The sequence below is a fragment of the Lucilia cuprina genome, chromosome 2 (genome assembly GCF_022045245.1).
Source record: "Lucilia cuprina isolate Lc7/37 chromosome 2, ASM2204524v1, whole genome shotgun sequence".
NCBI classification, from domain to species: domain Eukaryota; kingdom Metazoa; phylum Arthropoda; class Insecta; order Diptera; family Calliphoridae; genus Lucilia; species Lucilia cuprina.
Genome location: NC_060950.1, coordinates 42,195,954 through 42,210,195, shown reverse-complemented (window position 1 = coordinate 42,210,195; position 14,242 = coordinate 42,195,954). Strand labels below are relative to the sequence as shown.

General features: G+C 31.5%; 1 protein-coding gene across 1 annotated transcript in view; it reads left to right on the top strand.

The window, feature by feature from the left end:
- The window catches only part of LOC111684819 (nipped-B protein), a 193,100-nt gene that overhangs the window by 93,310 nt on the left and 85,548 nt on the right, over positions 1 to 14,242 (top strand). The window contains exon 14 of the mRNA XM_046956292.1: positions 10,744 to 10,919. Within this exon, the coding sequence (XP_046812248.1) occupies positions 10,744 to 10,919 (176 nt within the window). The remainder of the gene's footprint in view (positions 1 to 10,743; positions 10,920 to 14,242) is intronic.

Sequence of the window (14,242 nt, the reverse complement as noted above, 5' to 3'; positions counted from 1 at the left end):
GTTATTAATTTTAATAAGTAGAGCAAAAAAAAATTTTTTCTATATATTTAATCGAATATTGAACAAATAACGAACAATTCTCTCCTTGTGTTTATAAACAACTAGCATACCCTGGTGCTTCGCTACCCATTATAACTATCCATTATAAAGAATCCATTTGAAGAATAGTAAAGTACCAAATAGTTCCCACTTATAGAATATTATTCAGTCAAGACCATGTATGTTAAAATAAATGTTCCTAGGTTGAATATATTAGAAAATTAAAAAGTACAATTTATGAGATAAAAAGTACTAAAAAGTTGTCTCTTAAAGAATCTTACTCAATGAGGGCCGTGTATGTTTAATAATCATGTGTTTTCAGTTCATATTAAAGAACATACATAGAGTATCATTTGAAGGAAGAAAAAGTACCAAAAGTGGAATAAAGTTTACCTAAGTGGAAAGTACTAATAAAAAGAGTACAATGTTTCCCCTTTTCGCTTAAAAGTATACTTTTTCGAGAATTAAGTTTACAAAATGTTCCGTATTTAAATCTACATATATATCACAGATAAAACTCAAACGATTCAAATCTGCATTTATTTATTCCAGAAAAATTGTGCTTTAAAAAAGGTACCAAACAATTTACTCGAATTTGGTTCTATATAGGCCTTTGTACTCGAATTCCAAAATAATATACCAATAGCTTATTTTGTGTGATTAAATAGACTACTTTTTTTATAAAAGTTGGCTCAATGAGTTTGAATAAAATTAAATTAAACAAAATGAACAACAACAACGCTAAACGAAATAAAAAACAAAATACACAAGACATCTAAACCAACAGCCATACATAACGAAAAACACAGAAAAACAAAAACAAAATAAACAACGCAATAAAAAGAACCTACATCCAAATATACGAACAGAATTCACAAAAACAACACAAAATACACAACTCAATGACGCCAACAGCATCCAAACATACAAAACAAAATATACAGCTGAATAAAACCAAATACATCTACACACACGTGTACATCTTTATCCAATATACTGTGTTTTTGTTGCTTATTTAACAAAGCATGAAAAAAATATGAAATTTTTTGATGAAATTTTCAGAGGTTGCCTCGGATTTTTGCTCATATCTTCGTTATTTACCGACCGATTTTGCTGATTTTAAATAGCGATCTTCTCGAAAGCATGTCTAACAGAATTATTGAAGATTCGGATCTCGCCGATATCTGGGCTCCTCTAAAAACTGATTTTAGACAGACAGACGGACATGGCTTAATCGACTCCGCTATCTATAAGGATCCAGAATATATATACTTTATAGGGTCGTAAAATTATATTATAGAAATTACAAACGGAATGACAAACTTATATATACCCTTCTTACGAATGTGAAGGGTATAAAAACACGACATCAACATGCTTTGTTGAATGCTTTGAAGCAACTAAATAAATTTTTCGTATTTTTTACGCCCTTGTTAAGAGGTTCGTTTACGATCGTGTTGTGTAGCGAAGTACTATGGTTACAAAGCATTAAGGCTGTTTGTACGTAAAAGTTCGAACTGATCCAGGGATGGCAAAATTGGTACGGTGGTACTTTTTTTGACACTATTTGATGTGCAAAAGTACCGTGATAATCCCGAGTCTTATTTGATACTTTCAGGGCTACAATCTCAAAATCCGATTATCGTTTAACCGGTAGTAAATCTGTCTGGTAAAATAATTTTTCCACCATACACCACTTTAGTGGTATATGAATATTACTTCATATTCTCCATCACATCTGGAATCTGATATATTATGCCCTGAGTTTTAAGAAAACGCGCCATGAGTGCTTTAAATATAACATTTTACAAAGTACTATTTCGGGGTAATATTTGTATCGTAGCTATGAGATACCATGCATTTCCTGGGAAAACTTCATCAAATTATATCAAAGGTGTTAACATTGAGGGACGGACACCATATCAACATATAACGCCTATTCCAACTTTAAAATGTATAAACATATTTCAGAAATTACAAACTTTTAGCAAAAAAAAATTAATAAAATTTTAGTACTTTGGATTGTAAGAAAGCTTCAACTGAATACTCTCCCAGAGGCAAGGTTTACGAAAGAGCTTTAAAGGAAGAGAGCTCAAGGCAGTTAAACTGACAAACGCAAAACAATTCGACATTTATGCAAAATTGGAAGTGCGGATTCAGACGTATGTAGAGCATGTGTAGAGAACAGTGAAACTCTGGAGCACTTTCTTTGCCACTGTCAGGCATTCGTCGAAGTTAGATCCAAGTATCTTGGAAGTGATGTTATTCCGGAAATAACATTCCTGTCTAACACTGATTGGAATAATTCATTCAGTTATTTTTTTTTCATGATAAAGAGCGCACAACAGGCCCGATTGTGGCCTAGGTGCATTTTTTCGGATTTGATGTAGTACACATCCTCCTATCAACCTACCCTAAGTACTTTGAGATTCAAAAAAGTACTCTCTGAAATTTTTTTTGATACTGAAACAAAATCTCTTTTTCCATCCCTGAACTGATCACACTGATCACTCGTAGATTTCTAGATGTTTTTGCTGCCATTAAGATGTTTTTGCTTAATTATATCAAACATTACACAACACTCAACGATCGTTTAATATTTTCACAATAGTGTACGTGTATTTTGATACTATGCAGTACTGTGAATTTAAAAACAAGATACCCATGCAGATGTTTAGTATTTAATACCACGTATATCTGTAATTTTTGCGTCGCCTACTTTTATAAAATTGCACTTTATTAAATTCAATTTGTGTGTGTCCAGCTTCTAGAATTTTTTTGTTCAATTATTATGTTATTTTTAATTGCAGAATTAAGCAATGCATGAGATTATAAAACACCAAATTATGAACTTGCAATTTTGTACGGTAATATAAGCCGCTAACTAGCCACTCACTAGACCTAGTGAGTTTTTTGAGGCCGGTCTTTTCTTTTTTTAATTTTTTGCATCATCTTTTCTTTCTTGGTGAAGAATATATTCCTCATGTGAAATGATTCCCGCTTTAAACCGGTCTTTTTTAGGTGCGAACAAGGATATATTTTTAGCATGAAATTTGTCATAAAAACCGAACTAGAAAGTGATTTAATATTATTTTCTTTATACCAGTCATTAACATGGAACGCCATTCAGACAAAAAATATTTTTTCTTTGTTACTGCTCTACAGTAATGTCGAGAATTAAAAAATAAGTAAAGGTATTATTATATTATTTTTTATGTAGACTTAGCACTTTTGCGTATCACTAAAAAAATATCATTTAGAACTAAAAAACGAAATATTTTTATTGTAAAATATGTATTTTAAGTTTTACTAACTTTCTGCATCAAAATTTAATTTCAATCAAAAGTCGACTTGTTACGTTTGCGTACTAAGCAAACGATATATTCAATAAATATTATTCATATATGATAGTTTTTTGTTGGGAAGCCAGAAATTTCTTAAAAAAAAACTGATTGAAACCAACTAGATTAATATTTACCAGTGTGGAAAAGTCTCAAACTTTTAAAAGCTAAATCGTATTCTAAATAATGCTATAAAAATGTAAAAATATGTTATAACAAGTAAGAGTGCTATATTCGGCTGTGCCGAATCTTATATACCCTTCACCATAGTTTATTTTAAACATCTTTTATAAATTTTAAATTTTTTCCCTACTACTTATTATTACATCAAAAGCTTAACAAAAAGAACAACAACAACGCTAAACGAAATAAAACACAAAATACACAATGCATCTAAACCAACAGACATCTAAACATACATAACGAAAAACACAGAAAAACAAAAATAACAACGCAATGACGCCAACAGCATCCCAAGCGCTATGCGCTTGGTACTCTTTTGTTTTTGTAAATGCGCTTAGCTATAGACAGTGTGTTTTCTATACACTCTATGCGCTTAACCTTAGCAATACGATGTTGTTGTTCTTAAAAGTATACAAGCAAGAGTAAAACAACAACACTTTCGTATTCATTGCTGGTAAACATTGACGAGACGTAGATTTTGTTATTTTTTTTTTTTTTTTTTTTCGATGTCTGTCATTAATGACAGGGTTGGTCGAGTATATTGTTCTACTCATATACCAGGGCTAGTTTTCTCACGATTGCGTGTATTTTAAGAGGCAGTTGTTTCTGTGTGTATGTTTTCTTTGTTTGAGTGACAAGTGTTATAGTTTTATGTTGGCAACATCAATAAACTTTAGAAGCTCCATCAAGTCATTTATTTCAAATTTCGATAGAATTTGGTGCATGTTGTTGAATTTTTGGAATAATTTAAATTGTAGTCTGATGTCGTTGTACTTGGTACATGTAAAAATAAGATGGCCTGTATCTTCAATTACATTGCATGAATCACAGATGTCCGATGATTCTATTGACATGCGTTTAAGAAAAACTTTGGATTTCGTGTGTCCAGTTAGTAGACGGTTTAGCAGTTTGATCTTGTGAGGGGGTAGGTGCACATTATGAAACCATGGTTTCCTGGGTGGAGTAGGGAAAATGCTAGCAAAAAAATTACCCGTTTTCCGCGACATTTTTCTGTAGTCATCAATCCATTCTTCCCATAAGATGTTGTAAATTGATCTTGAGCAATCCTTTAAGGAGGGAATTGTTGTTATATCCATACCGGCATTGGTGGCAGCTTTTGCGAAGTAGTCAGCTGTTTCATTAGGTTTAATGCCCACATGTGAGGGGGTCCATATTAAACAGATTTCCGAAATTAAGGACTTATCGACTTTATTGAGAATTGTGTTTACTAAGTCATTTTGGGACGTATTTTTTTTAAGTAATAAGCAAGCATTGCGGCTGTCAGTAAGAATGGCAGCTTTTTCCATACCTTCCTCAATTATAATGTCTATGGCTTTATCAATAGCGTGAAGTTCACCTGTCAGTGATGAAACTTTTCCTCCAATTGTAAACAGAAAATTGTGATTGCAAGAAATGTTGCACGCAGCACAACCTGTAGTGTTTGAGCCAACCGAGGCATCAGTAGCCCAGATACAGAAACCTTCACCCTTTAATTGATCTATACATTCAGTGTATATAGCATTTAGTACCTCTTTTGGTGTATCATTTTTTCCGGCTTGAAGTAAGTCAACTTTAATATTAATTTTGGAAGAGGAATTATTTCTGGAGAGTGGATTCAGTGAGTCAAAGATGTCCTTAAATTTCGTATATATGAATCCCCAGCTGGATTTTCGTGATGGGTGTTTTGTGATCTGATTATATAATGTACAGGACGTTACCTTAACACGGAGAAGTTCCTTGGCAGCCAAATATTGGGCACGTTGTTTAGGAGGCATAATCGCAGATAAGGCATAGATTGCCTGAACCGGAGTTGTTCTTGTTAAACCTAAACAAGTTCGTAGGAGCTGATTCTGAAATGAGATTAATTTGGCATTTATGTAGTTGGGCGCATGTGCCATTGAGGATATTGCGTATTGAGCTTTTGAAAATACCAACGTTTTGGTTAGTTTGATGGCAGTTTGAGGAGTCATCGAGGATTTTGCTGATGAGGCCATTTTGACCGCATTTATTGCCGGTTTACATTTTATTAATACTTCCTGGTAGTGTTCCTTTAGAGATAGACTGTTCTTAATATGTCTGCCTAGAAATTTTAGGGATTTGACATTAGCAACTGGTGTGTTTTGAATCTTTATCTTTGGTTCTAGTCTAGCTCCCTTGGCCACATACATGACCATGGTTTTTTCCGAGTTGTATGTAAGATTGAGTTGTTTAAGCATAGAATAAAACTGATTGGCTTTATTCTGCAAATTATCACAAGCTGCACTAAATTCCTTATTGTTTGAAACCATTATGAAATCATCGGCAAATTGAAAGAGATGTGTGTTATTATTAGTGATGTTATGTAACTCCTTGGTGTAAATATTAAATAGAGTCGGACTTAAACAGCTTCCTTGGGGTATCCCATTAGAAATTTCAATTTTTTCATCACCCAGTACAAGATATCGCCGTTCCAAAAATTTTATGATCCAATTAGTCATGTGAATTGGAAAGTTATCATTCATCAGAATTTTGCTAAGACGGTTTATATCAACACAATCATATGCCTTCGAAATATCCAGAGATAAAACAATTACCTTTTCCCCCCTTTCCTTTGCGGAAGTTATCGTGTGCAGTAAATCATTAATACAAGTCGACGCAGACCGCCCCTTCCTGTACGCATATGTTCTTAAAGGTAGAATGTTGTTAGCATTCAGAAACTCTTCAAGGCGAGATTTAATCATTAAGTTAATTACCTTCAAAAATACCGATAGTAAAGCAATTGGTCTAAAATTGGTGAAATTGTTTAGGTCCTTGTCCCTTTTGGGTATAGGGACAATTTTGATAGATCTCCACTCTTCAACTAGATGGCATTTTTCCCATTGAAGGTTAAGTGCATTTAAAATCACAGATTTTGCCGTAATCGGGAGTTTTCTTAACATTTCGTATGATATGTTGTCTAAACCTGCCGCAGATGGTTTTTTCTTAGCCTCCAGGGTGTTGAGAAATTCATCCATAGAAAATTTGGGGGCTGGGGAGGTGGTGATCGGAATAAATGGGATGGTGGAGATATTAGTAACTTGAGCTTTGAGATGTTCCAGAAATTTCCCATCGTTTTCCCTGGACCATTTGGTAGTAGACATATTCGCTGAATAATTTGTACACCCTTTCAAAAATTTGTACAAAGATTTAGAGTTGGGAGATTCACAGAGAGTACTGATTTTATTTGAAAAAGATTCTTGTTTTGCCTTTTTTACTCCATTTTTAAAGTTTTTGATTGCCAGAATTAAGTTTTCCGCATTTGTAGCGGACTTGCATGAATTAAAAGATCCTTGAGCTGCTTGTTTTAGCCGATATAGTTTCTCCACTTTCTCATCCCACCATACTTTTGGGGTCTTGTTGGGTTTGGTTTTATATGTAGACTTTTTGATAGCTTCGGATATTTTTTTATTAATATCTTCAAAATTTGGCATGAAATTAGTATTGTTTAGGTTTTCTGCTAGTTTACGTTTAGAGAGAAATTTTGGGAAGTCCAGTATATTGTTTTGTAGTGAAATTAAAATCGGGTAGTGGTGACTCCCACCGATATGTGAGTTTATTGTTTTCCATGAAAAAGGCATAGGTGATGATGTGAACGACAAGTCAAGTACCGATCCATTGGATAGGTCAAATTTAGATTTCCTGAAAGTGACACTTCCATCATTAAGTAGTCGGAAAGAAGAAGATAATAGTAATTCACTTAAAATCGTACCACGTGAGGAGTCATTGGGATCATTAAAATGTCGAGATCGAGCATTAAAATCGCCACAAAGGAGAACGTCCTGTCTATTTTCCAAAAATGTTAGTAGTCTCTCCATTTCTGTCTTGAATTGGTGTGTTCTAATAGAATGAGGGAAATATGATGAGACGATGGTGAGGTTGTTTTTTAGATTTAGAGTCTTACAGATTAGTATATCCAGTGGGGTATTAAACGGAATTTGTTTGACCTTAATATTTTTCGTGAATGCAATGGCAACACCACCGTAGTTGTCACTCCTTTTCCTTACATATAGGTTATAATTTTGTAAAAAGGTAAAACTGTTGCGTTCATCGAAGTTAAAGATTTCTGAAAGAATACAAATATCAATTTGAAGTTTGTTAAGTGAGATTTCTAAAAAGTTCTTGTTTTTGTTTATACTTTGTATGTTATATTGTAGAATGTTCATAATTTTGGCTGCTTGAGGACGAAAATAAAATGTGTAGAATTGAGATTGCTTGTTTGTTCTGGTTGGTTTTACTTGTTGGAAGTTGACTGTTAATAGTTGGGCGCAGGTATAAAACTGCTTTCATTAGTTTTGTTGCTGTCTTGACGAATTCTTGCTGAAGGTTCTGATTGTATGCTTACTTGAAAGTTGTTAAGGATGTCTAGTCCCTCAGTACAATTGATGGATTTTAATACGGTAGCCATTTTATAAGAAAAGATGTTCACTAGCTTTTCAAAATCAGATACTTTGTGATACTTAGGGTAATCATACGTGGGTTGTGAAGGGTTTATGGTAATAGGGTTAGCTAGTTCATGGATGCGTTTGGGAATCGAGGCGGCCACTTTGCTATATCGGATTTTAGTTAGTCTTTTATTAATTTCGCGATTTACATCCAACGAATCCGGATTATGTCTTGTTAGAGGAGGAAATGCATTCTCATAGCCTTCTTCACCTAAGATTTCATAATAATTGTGGGAAGGATATTTCTCCATAACCTCTTTCCTGGACAGATTAGATATTGTCATAATCTCCCTAATTGATTTTTCAGAAGTCCACTTTTTGCATTTATGTGAATCTGATGATATGTGATCCTTAGAGTTACATAGAATACATTTGGGGGAGTTGCATTCGGGGACACATTTTGTAGTTTTCCTACAGTTTTCACATTTCTTTTCCTTGCAGTTATCCGGGCATGGAATCTGTTCACCACATATGAGACATCTTTTTAAGGATTTACACCTGTCAGCAATGTGACCTAGCCGGCCACAGTTTTTGCATTGTCGTAGTGGAGGAATATACAATTCCGCCTCCGCCATTGTACCACACATTCTAACTCTCTTGGGGATATTCTCGCCTATGAAGCCAATCTTCACTGTTTGAGTGGGTAAAAACATTACCTTATCCTCCTTAATTTCACGTCGCGTAAAGCGAAAAACGGAGAATACCTCAAAATCATTACATTCAAATTGTAGTTCTTCTCTTATCAACTCATCCGTGAAGGAGATAGGAACGTTTCTGATTACAATAAACTTAGCAATGAAACGGTCTGGGATGAATGCCTTAAGTTGGGCAGTCCTTAGAATTGGATTTGTGACAAAATTGTTTGCAGAAGAGAAATTATTAAATGAGAACCGGAATGTATTATAACCTACATTTTTACAGGTGTAGTTCCTTTTAAAACCGAATTTTTGTAGCTTTTCGAACATATACAATTCAGAGTTTTTCCTTCTGGAACTTATCTCGATATCTGAGGTCACCAATACGTGGAAAGGACCAGGATGATTTTCGGGGTAGAGATTGTTCACATTCATATTAGAACTCGATTTTGAATCCAACAATTTCTTACCTTCGTGTGAATTTCCATCCATACTTGAATCTTCTGCTAACCCACCTGACCGATCAGAACTGGTGGATGCATTGGGTTCCCCAAAGTTCCTTACCGCATCACCATGTATGTTCTTCAAAGCCTTGTTTTCCCCATCTTTTGTTAGCGCTTTACGTTTCGCTGATCCTTCCGGATCATCTTCCTCCATATCTACCAAGCACTTATTTGTTGCCTATAAACTATAACCTTGAAAATAATTTCCTTTTATTTCCAGAAAAAGAAACAACTGTGTTAACACACAGCAAGTAATTGTATTTGTGTTAAGAGTTTGGTAAAAGCCGTTATAAATTGTTGGTGTTAACAATAACAAAAAACTTCCACCAATAGCAAGAACTGTTTGTCACCGTGGTTGAATGCTTTCCGGATTTTGTTATTGTTTATCGTAAAAAAATTGTTTTAAAAAGCACTTGGAAAAATTTATGTTAGTTTTAAATTTCAAACTTACATTATTCGCATATAAAATTATTGTACAATAACTCACAATCTACTCTCATATAATTGAAAACGTTTTAAATACTTTTTTCTATTTATTAAAAAATATATTTGCAAAACAAAAGGGAAAATTATTTTATTTTAACAAAAAATGCAAATCATATTTTTTTGCTGTGTATACTTTGTATGTTTGGATTCCAAACATACAAAAAAATACACAGCTGAATACAACCAAATACATCTACACACACACGTGTACATCTTTTTCTATATACAGTGTTTTTGTTGCTTTTATAACATTTTTTTGATGAAATTTTCAGAGGTTGTCTCGGATTTTTGCTAATATCTCCGTTATTTACCGACCGATTTTGCTGATTTTAAATAGCAAATAAAATAAATCCTTTACAAACTGATTTCAACAGACAGACGGACATGGCTTAATCGACTCCGCTATCTATAAGGATCCAGCATATATATACTTTATAGGGTCGGAAAATTATATTATAGAAATTACAAACGGAATGACAAACTTATATATACCCTTCTCACGAAGGTGAAGGGTATAAAAATGCCAAATGCTACATTAAAATTTTATAGCTAAATACATATAAATTCTTAATCTAGCTGCTGAAATGAATTGGTAATTTTAAAATAATACTTCTAAAAAGTTCCTTTTAATTCTAAAATTATTAAAGAAAATTAACTTATTGTATAATTATATAAGTCGCATTTTTGGAACTTCTGGACTTATACACTTAACATAAGCTACGCTCAGACCTATTAAACATTTGATGAAAAAGACGTAACCACTATTTTTTAAATTTATTTTCGATTGAAAATATTATCGAAAAAATAGTAAAGACGTTCTGAACTGATGTCGTCAATGATATATTATGTTTGTGCAAATTAAGGAAATCAAAATGTAGATTTTTTAAGGGTCACTTCATGTTTGACGAAACATTTGATAGGTGTGAACGAAGCTTTATATTTACATGAAAATACAAAAGCAAATTAAAAATAACAGTATAAAAATTAAGATTTTTAAAAATGTTTACTGTTGCCAGGGTTACACTTAGGTGTAAACCATTGGGACACTATGAGTAGGTTATTGAAAATAAAATAAGTAAAGATGTTTCTTTTTTAGGTCGTTCCACTAGTAAACAACGCCAGTGAATCGTTTTTGGCATCTTTGGAAGAACATTTAATGTTACTGGTTGTATCATTAAACCAAGCTGTGGTTTCCAGTTGCGTATCTTGCCTTGGAGCTGTCGTAAATAAAATAACGAAAAACTACAAATTAATTCGTGACTGTTTTCATAAGTAAGTTGCTTTAAAAAATAAAAAAAATATGTATAGGGACAATTTCTTGTCAAGTGACACAACTCAAAAAATCGATTTGGATGAAATATGCACCAAGTTTAGTATTTTGGGTAGTAGCACGGCGAAGGGTTTTCTTCAAATTAATGTAACTTTTTATCTATCTAGGAAAAATTGTCCTAATTGGAATACATCGATTTTAAAAGATGGGTCACTTGACATGAAATTAAATTATAAATAAATTATAATATATGTATACAATTTTAACAGAAGGGAAGCCATTATCAATCGTTTATTGATCATATACCATCAATAAATTTTTTAAGAGAATTTTGTTTTTTGTTCATAAATAAAATTCGAATAAGCAGGTAAAAAGTAAATATATGTTTTCCAATTAAAAATACAGATTGTATAAAATGAGAAAAATTAGAAAAAATATTAAAATACAAACAACAAATGCACCAAGTTGTTGCATTTTAATATTTTTCATCAGAATTTGCATGTCAATAAAGTATTTTGCATATTGAGAATTCCGGTTAATTTCATTGGGGTTTTCAAATTATTTTTTAATTATTTTTGGAATTTATTGTTTTATTGTTAAAAGGACGAGAGTTAAGTATTTTTCAATTGCAATTTGCAAAAATCATATCCTCATTGGGTGAAAATGAGATGTTATTTGCCTTAAAATATTTAAAGGATAATGTGAGGCAACTTCGATATAAAAAAATAGTTTAGATTTCTAGAAGAAGTGTAAATCAATAAAATATAATTATGAAATGTCTAATCAATAAAATTAAAAAATACAAAATAAATGAAATGATCCAAAGAATTATTAGAAAAAACGCACTGAGTGCTCTTTCAAAATCTTTAACTGCCAAAGAAAGGCGTGTATCCAAGGAAAACCATTGGACTCCTGATTTATCTTTTTCAAAATCTATATACGAACTAGGAGGAACACTATGTTTAAATTTAGACCTCTAAACAGACCTTAGATTGCTTGGAACCAATGTAAAGTGAACTGTCGTGTAGTACATTAAAAATACCTAATTTTGATATTTTAAAATAGAGGTGGTTATCATACCGTAACATCAACAAAAGCAATATTTTTGACCTAATACATACACTTATATATATTTAGAATCCAAATCAAGAATAACTATCCAGATCCAAATACACCTACTATATCTTATTCATAAAATAAAGAATTTAAAATATGAGGTAGAAAATCAAGATTTTAGCTTTTAATAGTTCTATAGTGGTATATGGTGATGTCCCCATACTTAGAGTGGCTAGGATAGTACTTAGTGTTAGATTTATTGAATAAGAATCAATATTATAAAATTCTAAATAAAATTTACACAATAGTTTTAGTTTATCAATACAAAATGACCAAAAACCCGGATTATTTTTGTTATAATATATAGATTTATACTTCACAAAACATTTTTTCTAGGTCCAAATCCATTGATTATCTAATATATCATGTATCCAATTCAAAATTACTTATTATTTTCGAAATTTAATGAAAGAAACGATAGATTTCATGTTAAGTCAAATATTGATAAATTCTGATAGGTATATAGAATAATAAATCGGTTAAGAAATGTCCAAATTTAGTCGTTCCACTACTAAAATATCTAAAAAATGTTATTCTAATATATAGGAGTAATAAAAATATTAAATATTATAAAATAATGCAGCAATATTATAAAAATGAACAAAAAACCTAAAAAAGCAAAATACTTTATTGACCCAAAAAATTAACAATACGTTCATATTTTATCAAAAATCTCGTTAATATAACGATAAAATAATTGTTCACATAAAGTTTTTTCTTTAAATTTATAAAATTTTACATAGGCAAATTACTTAATTGATTCACTGTATGTGTTATTTAATTTTGTAAACATTAAACTAAAATATCCTGTGAACTAAATATTGGAGTATTTTGAAATTATGGACTTTTAAAGACCATAGTCTTACTATTAGTTATTTAAAGGTAAAAATCTAAAGAAATTTAATTTCCTTTTTACCCATAAGGATTTTTTATGCATTACTTGAATAAGGAATTATAATATTTCAAAGAAACTAGACGTATAATGTCATAACAATTCAGAAAAATTGACCGGTAAAGCTATCCTATAAAATCTAGTGATTTTAAGCTACTGACAATTCTATTCCGTCCTTTAAAGAATGATTTCCATAAATTTGATTACCTTTGTCGTTTACATTTCTAAAAAGCTACCGCTAACCATTTTCCATCATATAAAGATCCGAATAATATGGAGGACAATTTGAAATGATGAAAAATTTCCAGTAATCTGTAAAACGATGAAAATGTTTTTCTTTGCCCCTAAAGCTGTATCCATCTGACCCATTGAAATTTGGCGCTTTCACCCAGAAAACAAACTTCGAATAATTTAATCCTTCAAGTCATTATATTGGCTGCATATTTAACGCCCTGTGCTTTAGAATTCTAACCGTCGAACAATTATTAAGTTAACAATGGTTATTAAAACCAGTTTTTCTATTAAAAAAGTGTGTAGTAAACAATTGTTAACTTTAATATTAGTTTTTGCATAACGTCCTTATTCAATAGTGGTTTCTTTTAAAGGTTTCGACAAAATATGAATTGACATGACTAACATATGACAAACTATGCAAAAATTTTACTCCGCTTTCTTTGCAACATTTTCCGAGAACATTCAGGAATTTGAAATATGTCTTCATTTCTTTCCAATTATATAAGTGTTGTTGCGTTTTTGTAAATTCTTTCGTATTTTTACTGCAGCTTTAAATCTGCTCATTTCTTAGTTATTCCTGCTTTTTAGACAGCATTCAGTCCACTGAATTTTAAAACTATTATTTTTTGGAAGTTTTATAAGCTTTTCCCTTTCCATATATGTTAAAATTTTAAATACTACTATTAACGATAATATAACTTTAATCGATCTTATTCATAAAATAAAGAATTTAAAATATGAGGTTGAAAATCAAGATTTTAGCATTTAATAGTTCTATAGTGGTATATGGTGATGTCCCCATACTTAGAGTGGCTAGGATAGTACTTAGCGTTAGATTTATTGAATAAGAATCAATATTATAAAATTCTAAATAAAATTTACACAATAGTTTTTGTTTATCAATACAAAATGACCAAAAACCCGGATTATTTTTGTTTTAATATATAGATTTATACCTCACAAAACATTTTTTCTAGGTCCAAATCCATTGATTATCTAATATATCATGTATCCAATTCAAAATTACTTATTATTTTCGAAATTTAATGAAAGAAACGATAGATTTCATGTTAAGTCAAATAT